At 37.2% G+C, this 16,747-nt stretch overlaps 1 protein-coding gene and 1 pseudogene across 8 annotated transcripts in view; one reads left to right on the top strand and one right to left on the bottom strand.

Moving 5' to 3' along the window:
• Positions 1–1,973, top strand: part of KDM6A (lysine demethylase 6A) — a 180,329-nt gene extending 178,356 nt beyond the window's left edge. For all 8 annotated transcript variants that reach the window (XM_043459029.1, XM_043459026.1, XM_043459025.1 and 5 more), the window contains 2 exons: positions 488–658; positions 1,762–1,973. In XM_043459029.1, the coding sequence (XP_043314964.1) occupies positions 488–658; positions 1,762–1,791 (201 nt within the window). In that variant the 3' untranslated portion in view covers positions 1,792–1,973. The remainder of the gene's footprint in view (positions 1–487; positions 659–1,761) is intronic.
• Positions 1,974–14,682: 12,709 nt separating this feature from the next.
• LOC122435117 lies at positions 14,683–15,729 on the bottom strand (annotated as a pseudogene).
• Between the last annotated feature and the right edge of the window lie 1,018 nt (positions 15,730–16,747).

The following is a 16,747-nucleotide window of genomic DNA, read 5'->3' as shown; positions in this document are numbered from 1 at the left end:
TTTTGAGGTTTGGCTAAGCACTAAGCTCTGTGATAAGCTCTGGAGTTTCAGTGATGAGTAAAACATAGTCTTCATCTTTGAGGTGCTCAGTCTATTGGGAAAGACAAGTATCCATACACAGTGCTATCATTGAGAAGTAGAAGGAAAGTAAGGATCACTTTCATCTGATTGTATACTGATGTTTTGAATTTAAAACAAATAGACTGATCAAACTTTTGAATTAGGCTTTTTGCCAGTGGTTTTAATGAGTGTGTCATTCCCCTGGGTCACTCCCCTAAAGATGCAGTCCCACCTATGTCTTTGGGTCTGATACAAAATAAACCCAGCCTATTAAAGATTCTTAAACAGAGCTATGTTTGTCTTAGTACCCACTCTTAATCAGTAATCACTGTCCACAACTCCTTGTAAAGTAGAACTCTATATAGTAAAGTACAATAAGATAAATACTACTGTATCTATTGAATGCTTTTTCTCTTGTATGAACTAGGTGGAGGTTTTTAATCTGCTTTTTGTCACTAATGAGAGCAATTCTCGAAAGACCTACATAGTGCATTGCCAAGATTGTGCAAGAAAAACAAGTGGAAACCTGGAAAATTTTGTGGTGCTAGAACAGTACAAAATGGAGGACCTGATGCAAGTCTATGACCAATTTACATTAGTAAGTGAAACCAACATGTGAGTACATAGTTAGCTGGATAGGGAAGCACCAGGATTTGTTCTACCTGATGAGTAGGAGGTAATGAAATATTTAAATTTTCCTTTGACTCATTAGATACTTCATGAGGAAATACTCATATTGCCCCCTCCTCCACTTCCAGGTATTTATTTCTATGAAATTGACATATTTTATTTTTACTTTTATTCCTGAGTGAGACCAGCCCTAAATAATGTCACAGTAACTACATTTTAAAATCTTTGTGTACTTTTAGAACACTGTCACATCCTTTGTGTCATTTGATCTCAGGAAAATGTTTGTGTACATAGGTTATTAGTGTCCACAAAATGAGTCAGTATGTATGCTTTTAAATAACTTCTGCTTTTAGAGCTAATTTTATTTATTTAAAACCTTGTCCTTGCCAGAAGTAGTAACTTTACAAGAATATTTGATGGAGCTTAACTTCCTTGGTACGTTATATAACCTTATGAAATTCAAGTACCTTTATAAATTGCACACAGTTTTAAATTTTAAACAGCAGATGCTTAGGGGAAAGCATTTTACTCTAGCACATCAATAGTTTTATGAGTAAGAAATAGACATAATTTATGAATTGTTGAATTCCTTCAGTAGTTTTTCTCTTATATATGTGGTCAGAAACTGAATTTTTGAAGTTTAGCTTCTGGTATTTTTATTTGAATAGTCTTCAAGATTGCTTGAAGAAGAAGAAAATTACCTGTTAAATAAAATCACTATCTAGTTGAATTAGGTTCTGAAGCAAGTCATCAAGGAAGTTGTGATTGATTTGTTATATTATTTTTTACAAGCCTTCTTTTAATTTTTAAGCAATTTCAAAAAATGGTCAACCTAATAACATTTTAAGAGTTTTTGACTAATTGGTGAAGTACCAAAATGTAGGGTACACTAAGTAGGGTAATGGTCTCAGACTCTTAGGAAAATTGGCCAGGTGGGGGGCAGTAACGGAGGTTATACTGGACAGAGTGTGGCAGGCAGTTGAACTTTGTTGAGAATTGTTATTTCCCCTACTAGGAAACACTATTAACAATTTATATACCAAAGTAACATACTTTACTTTTCATTTTCAGGCTCCTCCATTACCATCCTCCTCATCTTGATATTGTTCCATGGACATTAAATGAGACCTTTTCTGCTATTCAGGAAGTAACCCAGTTCTGCACCACTGGTTTTTGTAGCTATCTCGTAAGGCTGCTGGCTGAAAACTGTGTCTATGCAACCTTCCAAGTGCGGCGTGTCAACCAACTGGACAGGGGAGAGCTTTGCTCCTACTCCAGGACTCTCACAAAGCTGATCAGCTGTTCTTCAGAAACAAAATAATAATTTCCATGTTTTGTATATATCTGACAAAACTGGCGACATCATACAGACTACTGACTTGAAGACAACCTCTTTTATATTTCTCTATTTCTGGGCTGACGAATTGGTTTTCATCTGTCTTTTCCCCTCTTCAGAATTTTCCTTGGAAAAAAATACTAGCCTAGCTGGTCATTTCTTTGTAAGGTAGTTAGAAATTTTAAGTCTTCATTTGGTCAACTTTTTTTTAATGTGAAAAGTTAGGTAAGGAACTTTTTTACTGCTTTTATGTTTTTCTGTCTTGTTTTGAAACCATGACGGTTATTACACTTCTGGTTCCTAAATAAAATGTTTAAAAAATTAACAGCCAAGTCACAAAGATAATGGATTGCACATAGACTAAGGAATAAACTTCAGATTTGTGATTTTTGTTTCTAATCCTGATGTAAATTTACACTATTTATAAATACGTATTTATTGCTTGAAAATATTTGTGAATGGAATGCTGTTATTTTTTCCAGATTTACCTGCCATTGAAATTTTAAGGAGTTCTGTAATTTCAAACACTACTCCTATTACATTTTCTATGTGTAAATAAAACTGCTTAGCATTGTACAGAAACTTTTATTAAAATTGTTTAATGTTTAAAGAGTTTTCTATTGTTTGAGTTTCAAAAAGACTTTATGTACAGTGCCCAGTTTTTGTTCATTTTTCAAATCTGATTATATATATTTTATATATACTTGTGTATGTATATATAATATATATAGAAATCTGGATATATATGTATAAAGATTTAGAACTTAAATTTTTCTCGTTTTAAGTTTCCCATCTATGGTAGATTTTTGAGGTGTCTACTGTAAAGTATTGCTTACAAAAGTATGATTATTTTTAAAGAAATATATATGGTATGTATCTTCAAGACCTAAAATGTCAGACTGGTTTATTGTTAAGTTGCAATTCTGCAATGACAGACCAATAAACAGATGCTGCCAAAATGTAGTATAATAGTAGAAAACAAATAGTGATTGAACTTAAAGTTTTAAAGGGCATGTTATATTCTCTTGACAAATCCTGTACATTATTTATTAGTATTTTCTAATGGAAAAGAGATTCAGGTGAGGGGCTCTATTTTAGAATGCAAATAAATTAAGAGACTTATTTTTTAATGTTAGGCAGTTTTGACATTTCATGCTTTCCTGCTTGCATGACATGATATGGGCAGGGGAGGGAGTCTTTCAATTCTGTAGCAGTAGTAAAATAGAGTAAGCTATATTAGCCTTACAGAATCACTTCTAATTAACAATAGTATTTCATATTATAGTGTACCTTGCATTTGACACATACTCTCATTTTATCATGCTGCTGTTTCTAAGGTTTTTCCAGGAATATTTAGTGAAGAAGCATAGAGAATGCTCTAAGTGAAATTATATATAACTAAAGAGAATTTATAATCCTATCTGGTGAAATGCTGTGCTGATTGGATTAACAAGTTCTCTTTTTCAGATAGTTTTGGAGTATGTTGTCCTCCTAGAAACAGTTTGAAGGCTTGAAAGCATGGAGACATTTTATCCAATTAGTTAATAATTTGGTAAATATTGAACTTGAAAATCTACTAGCAGCAGTCATCTCTTAACAATTTCAGAAGGAAATAATTGCAAATGTGTTTTAGTGAAGAAGCAAGAGTGTTTGTCTAAGTGCTGCTTAAGATGTTTAACCACTGATATTTTTAAAAGAACTCAAGACAAACATTTTTGCAAATAAAAATTACAAGTCAAAGAAATTAACACAGCATTGTAAATCAGCTATACTTTAAAAAAAAAAAAAATATGGCAAGGCAGCTATCCAGAAGCAAAGATTATCAGAATGCTAAAGCTATGCTTAAATGTTCCTTAACCATTTCTACTTTATCTTACTAACATGTCTTATTTTCTGTCATTTTATTAAGATATAGTTTATTGCCAAGATTAACATAAGTTGTCTGACGTTTAAAAGTAAGTTAGTGGTGTTAACTAAGTACATATTTGAAAGTTAAATGACAAGAGTAATACTTGCTCACTTAGTCTTTGAATGGGTAAGAGGATAAAAGACAAATGAAATATATCAACATTACTCTGAAGTATAAGTAGATGAACAAAGTCTTACTTAAACTGCTTTCTTTTCATCAATTTAACAGCTTTTATAATGTACATTTTTCAGGTTCCAGAAAATATAGAATGGGTTTTTTTTTTTCTTTTTACTGCTTGTATAGATAAATCCCTCTAACCACACTCTATCTGGGTGCCTTAATAACATCCTAACACACACACACATTGTTTAGAGAAAGAAGCTAATACAGTGTATTAAAAAAAAATGTTGATCCAGAAAGTGGGAATTAAACCATATTTTTTTTCCCATTGTCACCAGCTAAACAGTAATCTTACACTGTCGATATAGGAGTTCAACTTGTTTAACTCATTTAAGTTAAATCAATTAAAACATTCTGGCTTCTGCATTTAGAACTGAAATCCAAGTCACTTTTCCGAAGTAGTAATTTGACAGTTGAAACTTTAAAATTACCAGTCAACTGAAGTAAAAGATCACGTAATATTATGAAATTACCTTAAATGAAGTGCCTGCTTCTCAGAACGTCTTTAAATTATCATGTGTATTTTCATTTAGTCAATATATTTAGCATCTCCTAAAAAGTGAATCTACATAAGATGTGATCTACTCTTCATACACACGTCTCATGGGAGATTCACATTAATATGCCAAGCAAAACCTAGAAGAGAGAACAAGAAGGGTGAGTAGTAGTATGGCTTGCATTTCAGCAGGATTTATATCACACCTTGCAGAGCAAGAGGATTTGGGAACTAAGGGGTTAGAATAATGTTAAAGGCAACTGGAGGGATAGGAAGCCTGCTGTTCCATGATAGATGTTTACACTTTACCCTCTAGTTACTGTGGACCCATCCACAGAATTAAGCAAAAACAGCATTGAATTTGCAGTAGTCTTCTTGCCTGCTTTAGCACACTCTTGTCTTCCACATGTCTGCCCAAGGGATATTTCTAAAACATGGAAATTCAAGGAAGAACTGATTTGGACTTGAACTTTGGATGTTGTGAGTTTGGAAAGGAGCACAGATTTGAAAGACAAAGTTCAGGACCGACTAGATGTCTACCTGTGGGTGGGGGGTTGCTTCTAACTAGAATAAGAAGTATTCTAGTTCTTATTGCTTGTAGTGCATCCAAGTAGTTGGAATGAGGAGAAGCTTGAACCAGAGCCATGTATCTATATGTCCATAATCGAGGTGGTGCCAGAGGAAATCATACAAGAACTGTATGGTGAGGAGAGATAGATCAAATACCCACTTAAGAATGCCAGCATATAAGAGGAGAGGAGATTGCAGTGGAGAAGAAAGTTAAAACAGCCTTGGTGATACTAGAAAAACTAAGTCTTCAAAAGTGACCATACCCTGTTGCAAAGATGAGGATTAAGTGGATTTCTTTGGGTTTAGCACAAGATGGTGACATTTGCCAGGGAACAACAACTGGATCACAGTGGATGCAAAAAGGTATTGAATTTGAGGGATGATGGAGTCACTGGTCTTTCCAAAAGCACTGGGATTCAATTACATTGGTCATTGTGAAATAACACAATCATCAATTTTAAACACTGTATCATGGTCTTGAGTGCTTTACACAGTAATTAATAGTTTCGTATATATACCATGAAGTGGCATCTCTGGCGGCTCAGTCAAGAATCTGCCTGCAATACAGGAGACCTGGGTTCGATCCCTGGGTTAGGAAGATCCCCTCGAGTAGGAAATGACAACCCATTCCACTATTCTTCCCTAGGAAGTCCCATGGACAGAGGAGCCTGGTGGGCTCCAGTCCATGGGGTCACAATGAGTTGGACACGACTTAGCAACTAAAGCACCAACCACCACCACACCGTGAAGCAACCCATGTATTGATAGTATTTTGGTATTGAAAGGAAGACTTACTTTTTAGTTGAACAGGAAAATGAGGATAGTATTTTTTCGTATGGCCTAAAGATACCTCGAGATGGTATCATCTATCTCTAGAGATGATACCATCACCAAGTCAATGGACATGAATTTGAGTAAACTTGGGGAGATAGTGGAGGACAGAGGAACCTGGCATTCTGCAGTCCTTGGGGTTGCAGAGTTGGGCACAACTTAGCGACTGAACAACAACAGCAAAGATACCTACTATGTGCAAAGCACAGTATTTTATTTTTAGTCCTCAACAGTGACCCTCTGAGGTATGTTTTAGCCCAGGGATCCCCAACCCCCAGGTCGCAGACTGCTACCGGTCTGTAGCTTGTTATGAACCGGGTGGTACAGGCAGGATGTGAGGTGCAGGCAAGCTAGTGAGCAAAGCTTCATCTGCTCTCCATAGCTCCCCATCACTCATTACCACCTGAACCACCCCCTCTCCCACGTCCATGAAAAAATTGTCTTCCTTGAAACCCTGATGCCAAAAAGGTTAGGGACTGCTGTTTTAGCCCCATCTTACAGGTAAGTAAAATGAGGCAAAGAGAGATCATGTAACTTGCCGGAGGTTTGTGGTTATTAAGTATTGAAGTTAAGATTGCAACTTTGTTGATCTGACTCCAGAGCAAATGCTATTCTACCTCTCACTGCAAAGAGGAATTGCTGAGTGTTTACCCCATAGCCATGCTTGAAAGAAACTTCATTTCAAATATTTCTTTAACAGGAAAAATGTCTTAAAATGTATAACCTATAAGTAGGCTGACATTATTTTTATAGTCCAAACCAGAACCCCTTTGAGATCGAAAGGGGACAATGCTATTAGCAATTGGATAGGGCATCAATCCCCAAATGAGGCCATTCTGAGAAAGCTGGGATATATGCCATAGTAGTTAAGTTGGTCTTAAGAAGAAGCATGTTGGAAGTAGTACTGATCTAACATCATACTCCTAGATTGTTGCACTCTGTAGAATGGGAAGGAAGTATGGGTTTAGGTTGCACTAGGGTCCACAATCATGGTTGAAAAAGATGGTGAATTATCAGGATGGAAATGCAAACAATGAATTAAAGTGGAAATGAGAGAGGAAAGGGAAATTCCTGTTAAGTCTTAGTGATGTCTACTAAGTTGTACCCATCCTAAAACCAAATAATGGCCTCAAGAAACTTAACATCAAGAAAGGAAATAAACCAAATAAACTTCAAGAAATAAAGTAATCTCAATGTAAAGAGGTATATACATTTTTAAAACTCGATCTGACTACCACTTACCAATCTAGTTTAAGGTGGGAATCTGATTTAAAATATTCAAAATATGAAAATTTAAAGTATACCAACCTGAAAAAAGATGTGGAGTCACAGTTCTTTCAGGGTTTAAAAACTTTCCAGTGCCATGTGTTGTTCAATCGCTAAGTTGCGTTCAACTCTGTGACCCCACGGACTGCAGCATGCCATGCTTCCTTGTCCTTCACCATCTTCTGGAGTTTGCTCAAACTCATGTCCATTGATTCAATGATGCCATCCAACCATCTCATCCTCCATCGCCCCCCTCCTCCTGCCCTCAGTCTTTCCCAGCATCAGGGTCTTTTCCAATGAGTAGCCTCTTCGAATCAGGTGGCCAGAGTATTGGAGTTTCACCTTCAGCATCAGCCCTTCCACTGAACATTCAGGGTTGATCTTTAGAATTGACTGATTTGATCTTGTTGTCCAAGGGACTCTCAAGAGTCTTCTCCAGCCCCACAGTTTGAAAGCATCAACCCTTCGGTGCTCAGCCTTCTTTATGGTCCAACACTCACATCCATACACAACTACTGGAAAAACCATAGCTTTGACTATACGGACCTTTGTTCGCAAAGTGATGTCTCTGCATTTTAATATGCTGTCTAGGTTTATCATAGCTTTTCTTCCAAGGGGCAAGCGTCTTTTAATGTCATGGCTGCAGTCACCATCCACAGTGATTTTGGAGCCCAAGAAAATAAAATGCCACTGGTTCCACTTTTCCCTCATCTATTTGCCATGAAGTGATGGAACTGGATGCCATGATCTTAGTGCCAAGTGATTAAACATGTCTTTTATTACTATTTTTAATAATTTAAAAAAATTGGAACATGTCTTAATATGAACAACAAAGAGTTTCCTCATGAACATAAGGACTATTTTAAGGTATTTATAATCAGGTGTAAGTGTATAATGGTTTCAAATAGATTAAAGGTATGGTTAACACAAAGCAATACTCTGAATTACCTACTTTCACAAATGCCCAGAGATACAGAAGAGTAAGGGGAGAAAAGAGGAGAAAGCAAATACACAGGTGGCGCTAGTGGTAAAGAACCCCCCTGCCAGTCCAGGAGGCATAAGAGACACAGGTTCAATCCCTGGGTCGGGAAGATGTCCTGGAGGAGGGCATGGCAACCCACTCCAGTGTTCTTGCCTGGAGAATCCCATGGACAGAAGAGCCTGGAGGGCTGCAGTCCATAGTGTCGCAAAGAGTCAGACAACTGAAGCAACTTAGCATGCATGCAGCTAAGTGTTAACTTTAGCTCTCCACTTTGTGATAGAGCAATATATTTGGCAGGGTGAAGCTAGACGAGAATATTATCTTTAGAAAACTTCATATACGTGATTTAAATGTCATCTTTCATTAAATGTATTCAGATGCAAATTTTGAAACGTCTGCACATGGAAAAGCTTCTATGTCTAATAAATGGAAATCAGTACCGAAATCAATGATCAACAAGATTTTCTGGATTACAGTACTGAAAACATTTGAGAGGGGTAGGGACAAGTTCAAAATGGTATGAGCTATTGATACATCAAAAATTTCAGTTAAGAAAACCTAATAAGTAACAAAGATTTGAAAATACAACTGTGGATTGTATACAAAACCTGGATAGTTCTACAATATTGATCAGCCTGCAAATTATCCTGTCATAAGTTTTCCTGAATCAAATGGGGTTCAGAGTTGATGAAATAGAATGTCTCTGTAAGACCAACTCCATCTGCTCCTCCAGATAATGTCAACACAAACATTTCATGAATAAGAGTCCATTGAAGAGCCATTAGATAATTTGCTAGTTAACGCTGAATTAAGTCCATGTCATGCTAGCACTCTGAAACCTGCATTTTAGGCCTCCTTCAGTCCCCATCTATTAATAGCTCCCCACACCCTTTCTTCTGATTTAACTTTATTTTAAAAATATATAACATTTACAGAGTCCAATATGCAAGAATATGCTAAAAGGTGCCTTCTGGGAAGTCTTGTTCCCATCCCTTTCACCTTTCAGTTGTCTTCACTCACCACTGATAAGTAACCATTTTCAATTTGTTAGTTCATATTTCCTGTTTCTTTTTCCAAAAGTAAATTCGTGTATATAGTTTTAGTTCCCTTCTTTTTTTACACAAGATGTAGCATGCTGTATACGTTATTTGGCACTTTGGTTTTTTGCTGTTGTGGGTTTTTGTAGCAGCTTTATTTGACATAGCAACAATGAAACAACCCAAATGTTCATCAGCTGATTAATAAATTTTAGAATAACCATACACAGGAATACTACTAAGCAATTAAAAGTTATTGAAGGAAAGTTATTAAAAATCTATAGTGCTTTAGAATTTTCAAAAGTTTCACACATGATTTCACATAATCCCATAACCCTTTTTTAAGGAAAAATTATTCATTCATTTTGGCACCATATCTAGCAGTATGTGGGATCTTAGTCCCCCTTGTTGTTCAGTCATTCAGTTGTGTCCAATTCTTTGTGACCCCATGGACTGCAGCACGCCAGGCTTCCCTGTCCTCTAGCATCTCCTGGAGTTTGCTCCAACTCATGTCTATTGAATCAGTGATGCCATACAACCATCTCACCCTCTGCCGTCCCCTTCTCCTCCTGCCTTCAATCTTTCCCAGCAGCAGGGTCTTTTCTAATGAGTTGGCTCTGTGCATCAGGTGGCCAAAATATTGGCGCTTTGGCTTCAGCATCAGTCCTTCCAATGAATATTCAGGGTTGATTTCCTTTAGGATTGACTGCTTAAGTTCCCCTACCAGAGATCAAACCCACACCCCTGGAATGAAAGTGCCAAGTCTTAACCACTAGACCACCAGCAAAGTCCCACCCATAACCCTTTTCAAAAAATCCCCTACCCCCTATGTTGTCCCTCCCCCTCCCTACTGCTAGCCACTAGTTTGTTCTCTATATCTGGTATATATATATCATATATCAAGGTATATCTCTATATGTTGTTTTTTTTTTCCCCCACTGAATATGTCCTAAGAATTATTATCAATTCATGGTACTTCACTGTTCTTTGCATGTACCATCTCCTAATGATGGACATTTGAGGAAATATTCAGTCTTTTCCTGTTTCAAATAATGTCTTAATGATCTTATGCATTTGTTTTGTATTTATGGAGGTATTTATCTTCAGGATAGAGTCCTAGAGGTTTTGATTGCTGGGCCAAAGGTAAGTGCATATATAGTTGTACTTGGTAATACCCTTCATAGTTACATTATGTTGCACTTACCCAGCAATATATGAACATGGCTGTTTTTCCTGCAATTTTGCCTACAGACTATACCTTGGAACATTTTGATGTTTCACAAATATGATTGGTGAAAGTGAAATCTTAGGATAGCATTAATTTATATTTCTTTTATAACTAAGGTTGAGCAATTTTTCATATATTTAGAGACTATTTGCCTGTATTTTAAACTTGCTTTTTTTTGGTTCTTTTGAGATATGGTTGCATACAGTAAGCTGAACAGCTCTTAAGTGTACAGTTTGGTGAGTTTTGACAAATGTGTACATTAGTGGCGTAATGTGTACAAAGCTAGTGGTGGTGATGGAATTCCGTTGAGCTATTTCAGATCCTGAAAGATGATGCTGTGAAAGTGCTGCACTCAATATGCCAGCAAATTTGGAAAACTCAGCCGTGGCCACAGGACTGGAAAAGATCAGTTTTCATTCCAATCCCAAAGAAAGGCAATGCCAAAGAATACTCAAACTACCGCACAATTGCACTCATCTCACATGTTAATAAAGTAATGCTTAAAATTCTCCAAGTGAGGCTTCAGCAATACGTGAACCATGAACTTCCAGATGTTCAAGCTGGTTTTAGAAAAGGCAGAGGAACGAGAGATCAAATTGCCAACTTCCACTGGATCATCAAAAAAACAAGAGAGTTCCAGAAAAACATCTATTTCTGCTTTACTGACTATGCCAAAGCCTTTGATTGTGTGGATCACAATAAACTGTGGAAAATTCTGAAAGAGATGGGAATACCAGACCACCTGACCTGCCTCTTGAGAAATCTGTATGCAGGTCAGGAAGCAACAGCTAGATCTGGACATGGAACAACAGACTGGTTCCAAATAGGAAAAGGAGTACATCAAGGCTGCATATTGTCATCCTACTTATTTAACTTATATGCAGAGTACATCATGAGAAACGCTGGGCTGGAAGAAGCACAAGCTGGTATCAAGATTGCCGGAAGAAATATCAATAACCTCAGAGATGCAGATGACACCACCCTTATGGCAGAAAGTGAAGAAGAGCTAAAGAGCCTCTTGATGAAAGTGAAAGAGGAGAGTGAAAAAGTTGGCTTAAAGCTCAGCTTTCAGAAAACTAAGATCATGGCATCTGGTCCCATCACTTCATGGCAAATAGATGGGGAAACTGGCCGACTTTATTTTTCTCGGCTCCAAAATCACTGCAGATGGTGATTGCAGCCATGAAATTAAAAGACGCTTACTCCTTGGAAGGAAAGTTATGACCAACCTAGACAGCATATTAAAAAGCAGAGACATTACTTAGCCAACAAAGGTCCGTCTAGTCAAAGCTGTGGTTTTTCCAGTAGTCATGTATGGACGTGAGAGTTGGACTATAAAGAAAGCTTAGCACAGAAGAATTGATGCTTTTGAACTGTGGTGTTGGAGAAGACTCTTGAGAGTCCCTTGAACTGCAAGGAGATCCAACCAGTCCATCCTAAAGGAGATCAGTCCTGGGTGTTCATTGGAAGGACTGATGCTGAAGCTGAAACTCCAATACTTTGGCCACCTGCTGCAAAGAGTTGACTCATTGGAAAAGACCCTGATGCTGGGAAAGATTGAGGGCAGGAGGAGAAGGGGAAGACAGAGGATGAGATGGTTGGATGGCATCACCCACTCAATGGACATGGGTTAGGGTGGACTCCGGGAGTTGGTGATGTACAGGGAGGCCTGGCATGCTGTGGTTCACGGGGTCTCAAAGAGTCGGACACAACTGAGCGACTGAACTGAACATTACACCTCAATCCGTAATGTATTGCCATTGTGTCCTTTCCATTCTATCACCTCCCCCCTTGCTATTCCCCTGGGAACCACTTTTCTGATTTCCATCCCCATAGATTAATTTTGCTATTCTTAAACTTCATGGGCTTCCCAGGTAGCACTAGTGATAAAGAATCCACCTGTCAGTGCAGGAGATGCAAGTGATGTGGATTCAATCCCTGGATTGGGAAGATCCCTTGGAGTAGGAAATGGCAACCTGCTTCAGTATTCTTGCCTGGGAAATCCTATGGACAGAGGAACCTGGCAAGATACAGTCCATGGGGTCACAAAGAGTCGGACATGACTGAGCACACACACACAAACTGCATAGAAACAAAAACATGTAAAATGTACTTTTTTGTGTTCGACTTCCCTCACCAAGCCTAATGTTTTTGAAATTTATGTGTGTTGATGGGTGTATGAGTAGTTCCTTCTTTTTTTTATTGCTGAGTATAATCTCAATGTATGAGTAGAATACAATGTATTTGTCAATTGTCCTGATATTTGCATTAGGTTGTTTCTGATTTTTGCTTCCGATTTTTGTTTTTCTGAGAATAAACATAGCTGGATCCTAAGACAGGTATATATTTAACTTCACAAGAAATTGTTAGATATATTTTTGAAGTGGTTGTACCAGTTTACACTTCCTCCAGAAATACATGAGAGCTCTAGCTGCTTTGCATCCTTATAGACATTTGGTGTTCGAGATTTCAGAAGTTTAGCCGTTCTAGTCGATGTGTAGTGTCTCCTCGAGGAAATAATTTGCATTTCTGTGGTAACTAAAAGTTGAGTGGGGTTTCCTGAGTAGCTCAAATGGTAAAGAGTCTGCCTGCAATGTGGGATACCTGGGTTCAATCCCTGGGTTGGGAGGATACCCTGGAAGAGGGCATGGCAACCCACTGTAGTATTCTTGCCTGGAGAAGTTCCATGGACAGAGGAGCCTGGTGGGCTACAGTCCATGGGGTCACAAAGAGTCCAACACAACTAAGCAACTAACACTTTCACTTTCTTTCAAAAGCTGAATATCCTTTCATGCAAATCTTTTGCTTATTTAAAATTGGGTTCCTTTTCTGTTACTGATTTGTGGAAGGCTCCTTGTATAATCTGATTATAAGGCATTTGTCAGACATTTGCATTACAAATAGTTTTCCCAGTCTGTGATTTGCCTTTTAATTTTCTTAATGGTGTCTTGATGAGCCAAAGTCTCAATTTTGATAACGTCTATTTTATCTGTTTTTATAATGTTTAGGTCTTTTGGTTTTTTGTTTTTTGTCTCAAAGGTATTCTGCTATGTTTTCCACTAGGAGCTTTATAGTTTCAGTTTTTACATTTAGATTCTTTACCTCTGAGCCATAAAAACTGGGGAAACCAGGTTTTACATTTAGGTCTGTGAGTCATCTCAATTTAGTTTTTGTGTTTTGTGAAGTCTTTCAATCAGCTAGTATTAATTTTCCAACTTTTCTTTTTCAAAATTGTTTCAACTATTCTGGGTCTTTTCATTTCTCGATGAATTTTAGCTTGCCAATTAAAAAAAACTCTGTTGGAATTTTGACTGACACTGCATTGAATCTTTAGCTCGATTTGTGGAGAATTGACATCTTGACGATACTGAGTGTTCAAACTCATGAAAAGCCTATTTCTCCAGTGATTTAGATCTTCTGTAATTTCTCTCAGCAGTATTTTATAGTTTTCAGTAAACAGATCAAAGTTTTTTATATTTTTGAGGCTATTGTAAATTGTGTGCTTTAAAAAATCTAATTTCCAATTGTTTGTTGCTATTTTATAGAACTATAATTGATTATTAAATATTGACCTTGTGTCTTGCAACCTTATTTAGCTCATTTATTAGTTCTGGTAGCTTTTCTGTAGATTCCTGACAGTTTTCTACCTAAAGAATTATACCACCTGTGAATAAAGTTAGTTTAACGGCTTCCTTCCCAACCTGGCTACCTTTTATTTCTTTTTCTTGCTGTTTTGCACTGGCTAGAACCTCCAGTACAATGTTGAAGTGGTCAGAGCAGACATCCTTGCTTATTCCCAGTTCTAGTTAATTGAAGGTTTTTCATAGATTCCCCTTGAAGATTGAGGACATCCTCTTCTATTGCTGGTTTGCTGAGATTTTAAAAAATCAGAAACATGTGTTGAATTTAATAAAGTGATTTTTCTGCGTTGATTGAGATGATTATATGTTTTTTCTTTTTTAGCTTGCTAATATGGTGAATTACATTGATTTTTTTTTTTTATGCCTTCAGGAGCATGTTTATTGTGTTTGAGATGATACATCAGGTGCTCTCTGAGCTACAAAGGGTAAAAGGAAATCCTCTCGTTACAAACTGACAAAGGTAAAAGGTAAAAAACATTTTTCACAACAGCATGAACCACATACTCAGAAATAGATCTGGGTTTAATACAAATGACATAATTCCTAATCATCTACAGCTACTTTTATAACTTCATACAGATAATGAATTAGGCTAAAATGCACTATAATATTTGGTAGACTTCAGGACCAGGATCCTTAGTACATCACAAAATACATTTTGATATCCCAAAGAAGCAAGACTTGCAAGTAGGCGTTTTAAACAGAACTAATCTACAGCTACAGAGTTCTACTCTTGATAGCATTTACCTTTTTGGGGGGTCTCCCAGTCTCCAAAGGATAAAAGCAGAAAGTAGAATCAGTATAACATATACACAGAAGTCTGTATTGTAAAGGCTATAAAGATTTGCAGCACAGTGGGAAGATGCCTTCTGCTCCTTCACACTGCATACAAATTATGTGAATTATGTTGCATATCTCTTGGTCCACTGTCTGGCTATCCTGTCATGTTCTGCTCTGTTGGTCAAACACTGAGTGGCTATGCTTCCAACCAGAGGATCCGCAGGGTTGCAGTCTGTCAAAAGAGAACAGATTGACAGCAAAACCTTTGAAATAGTCAAAGCAGGACTCCAGTTGTCTTTAAGGATGTCCAGGCAGATGACTCCCTGACTATTGATGTTGCAGTGATAGATTCTGGTGCGGAAAGTAATCTTTGGTGGCTTAAATGGATAATCGGATGAAAATGTGATATCCAGGAAAAACACACCACCTTCATATACAGAACCTGGTGGACCAAGTATAGTCGATCTTCATTCATAAATGTTATCTCCTTTAGGCCCAGCACTGCAGTTAGGAGGAGGATCAAGGGTTATTTCAGCTAGCTCCTTCTGAATTCTTTTAGCACTAGTGGATAATTTAGCAGTGGTTTTGCTAGAGAGTTTGGTGTTTTTCTTCTGCTGGGTGGCAGAAGGTTTTCTTTCTTCTTGTTCTTCAGGCTCTGGAGCTGCTGGGTCTCACTGGTCTGCATCTGAACTACCACTGCTGGTGCTGGGGCTCTCATCATCGGACCTCTGCCGATCACTGGACATCTTGGTGAAGTTATTTCTTGGAAAACTCGGCCACCCGCCTGGCCCGCTCGCGCGCCGCTACGGTGTTGATTTTTATTAATAAAAGTTAAACTAATATTAAACTCTTGGGATAAAGCCCACTTGTTCATGCTGTTTTATTTTATATATTGGTGGATTATATATTGCCAATTTTTGTTGAGATTTTTATATCTGTGTTCATGAGGGATATTGGTCAACAGTTGTATTTTCTGATAATGTTTTTGTCTGGTTTTGTTGTCAGGGTAATTTGGCCTCAGAGAATGAATGGGAAAGTATTTTCTCTCCTCAGTTTTCTTGAGTTTGTTTAAAACTAGTGTTATTTCTTCCTAAAATATCTGATAGAATATTATAATTACAAGATTATTTTCTTTAATATATATATTTCTTCTGGAGTGAGCTTTGGTAGTTTGTGGCTTTCAAGTAATTTATCCTTTTAATATCTGTGGACTCTACAGTTCTTTGTCATTCCTGATATTAGTGAATTTTTCTTTTTCTCTCCCCACCAGTCAGGCTAGAGGTTTACAAATTTTCTTGATCTTCTCAAAAAATCAATTTTTTATTTCACTGTTTTTTCCCTATAGTATTTCTATTTTTTTGTCCTCAATTTTCCCTCTCATCTTTATTATTTTCCTTCCTTCTGTTTACTTCAGATTTCTTTAGCTGCTTTTATTTTAGTTTCTTTAGGTGGAAACTGAGATCATTGATTTGAGACATTTTTTTAGTACAGTAAGTCCCCAACATATGAACGAGTTCAGTTCTGAGAGTGCATTAGTAGTAAGTCCAATTTGTTCACCAAGACCAACAAAGTTAGCCTAGGCACCCAACTAACACAATCAGCTCTAGAGTACTATACTGTTGTAGATTTATAATACTTTTCGCCAAATAAAACATAAAAACAAACACAAAAAATAGAACATTTTTTTATCTTACAGTACAGTACCTTGAAAAGTACTGTAGATTGGTACAACAGCTGGCATACAGGGGCTGGCATCAAGTGAACAAGCAAGAAGAGTTACTGACTGGAGGAGGAAGAGGAG

This window comes from Cervus canadensis, chromosome X, assembly GCF_019320065.1.
Source record: "Cervus canadensis isolate Bull #8, Minnesota chromosome X, ASM1932006v1, whole genome shotgun sequence".
Lineage (NCBI taxonomy): Eukaryota > Metazoa > Chordata > Mammalia > Artiodactyla > Cervidae > Cervus > Cervus canadensis.
This window is presented reverse-complemented; position numbering and strand designations above follow the sequence as displayed.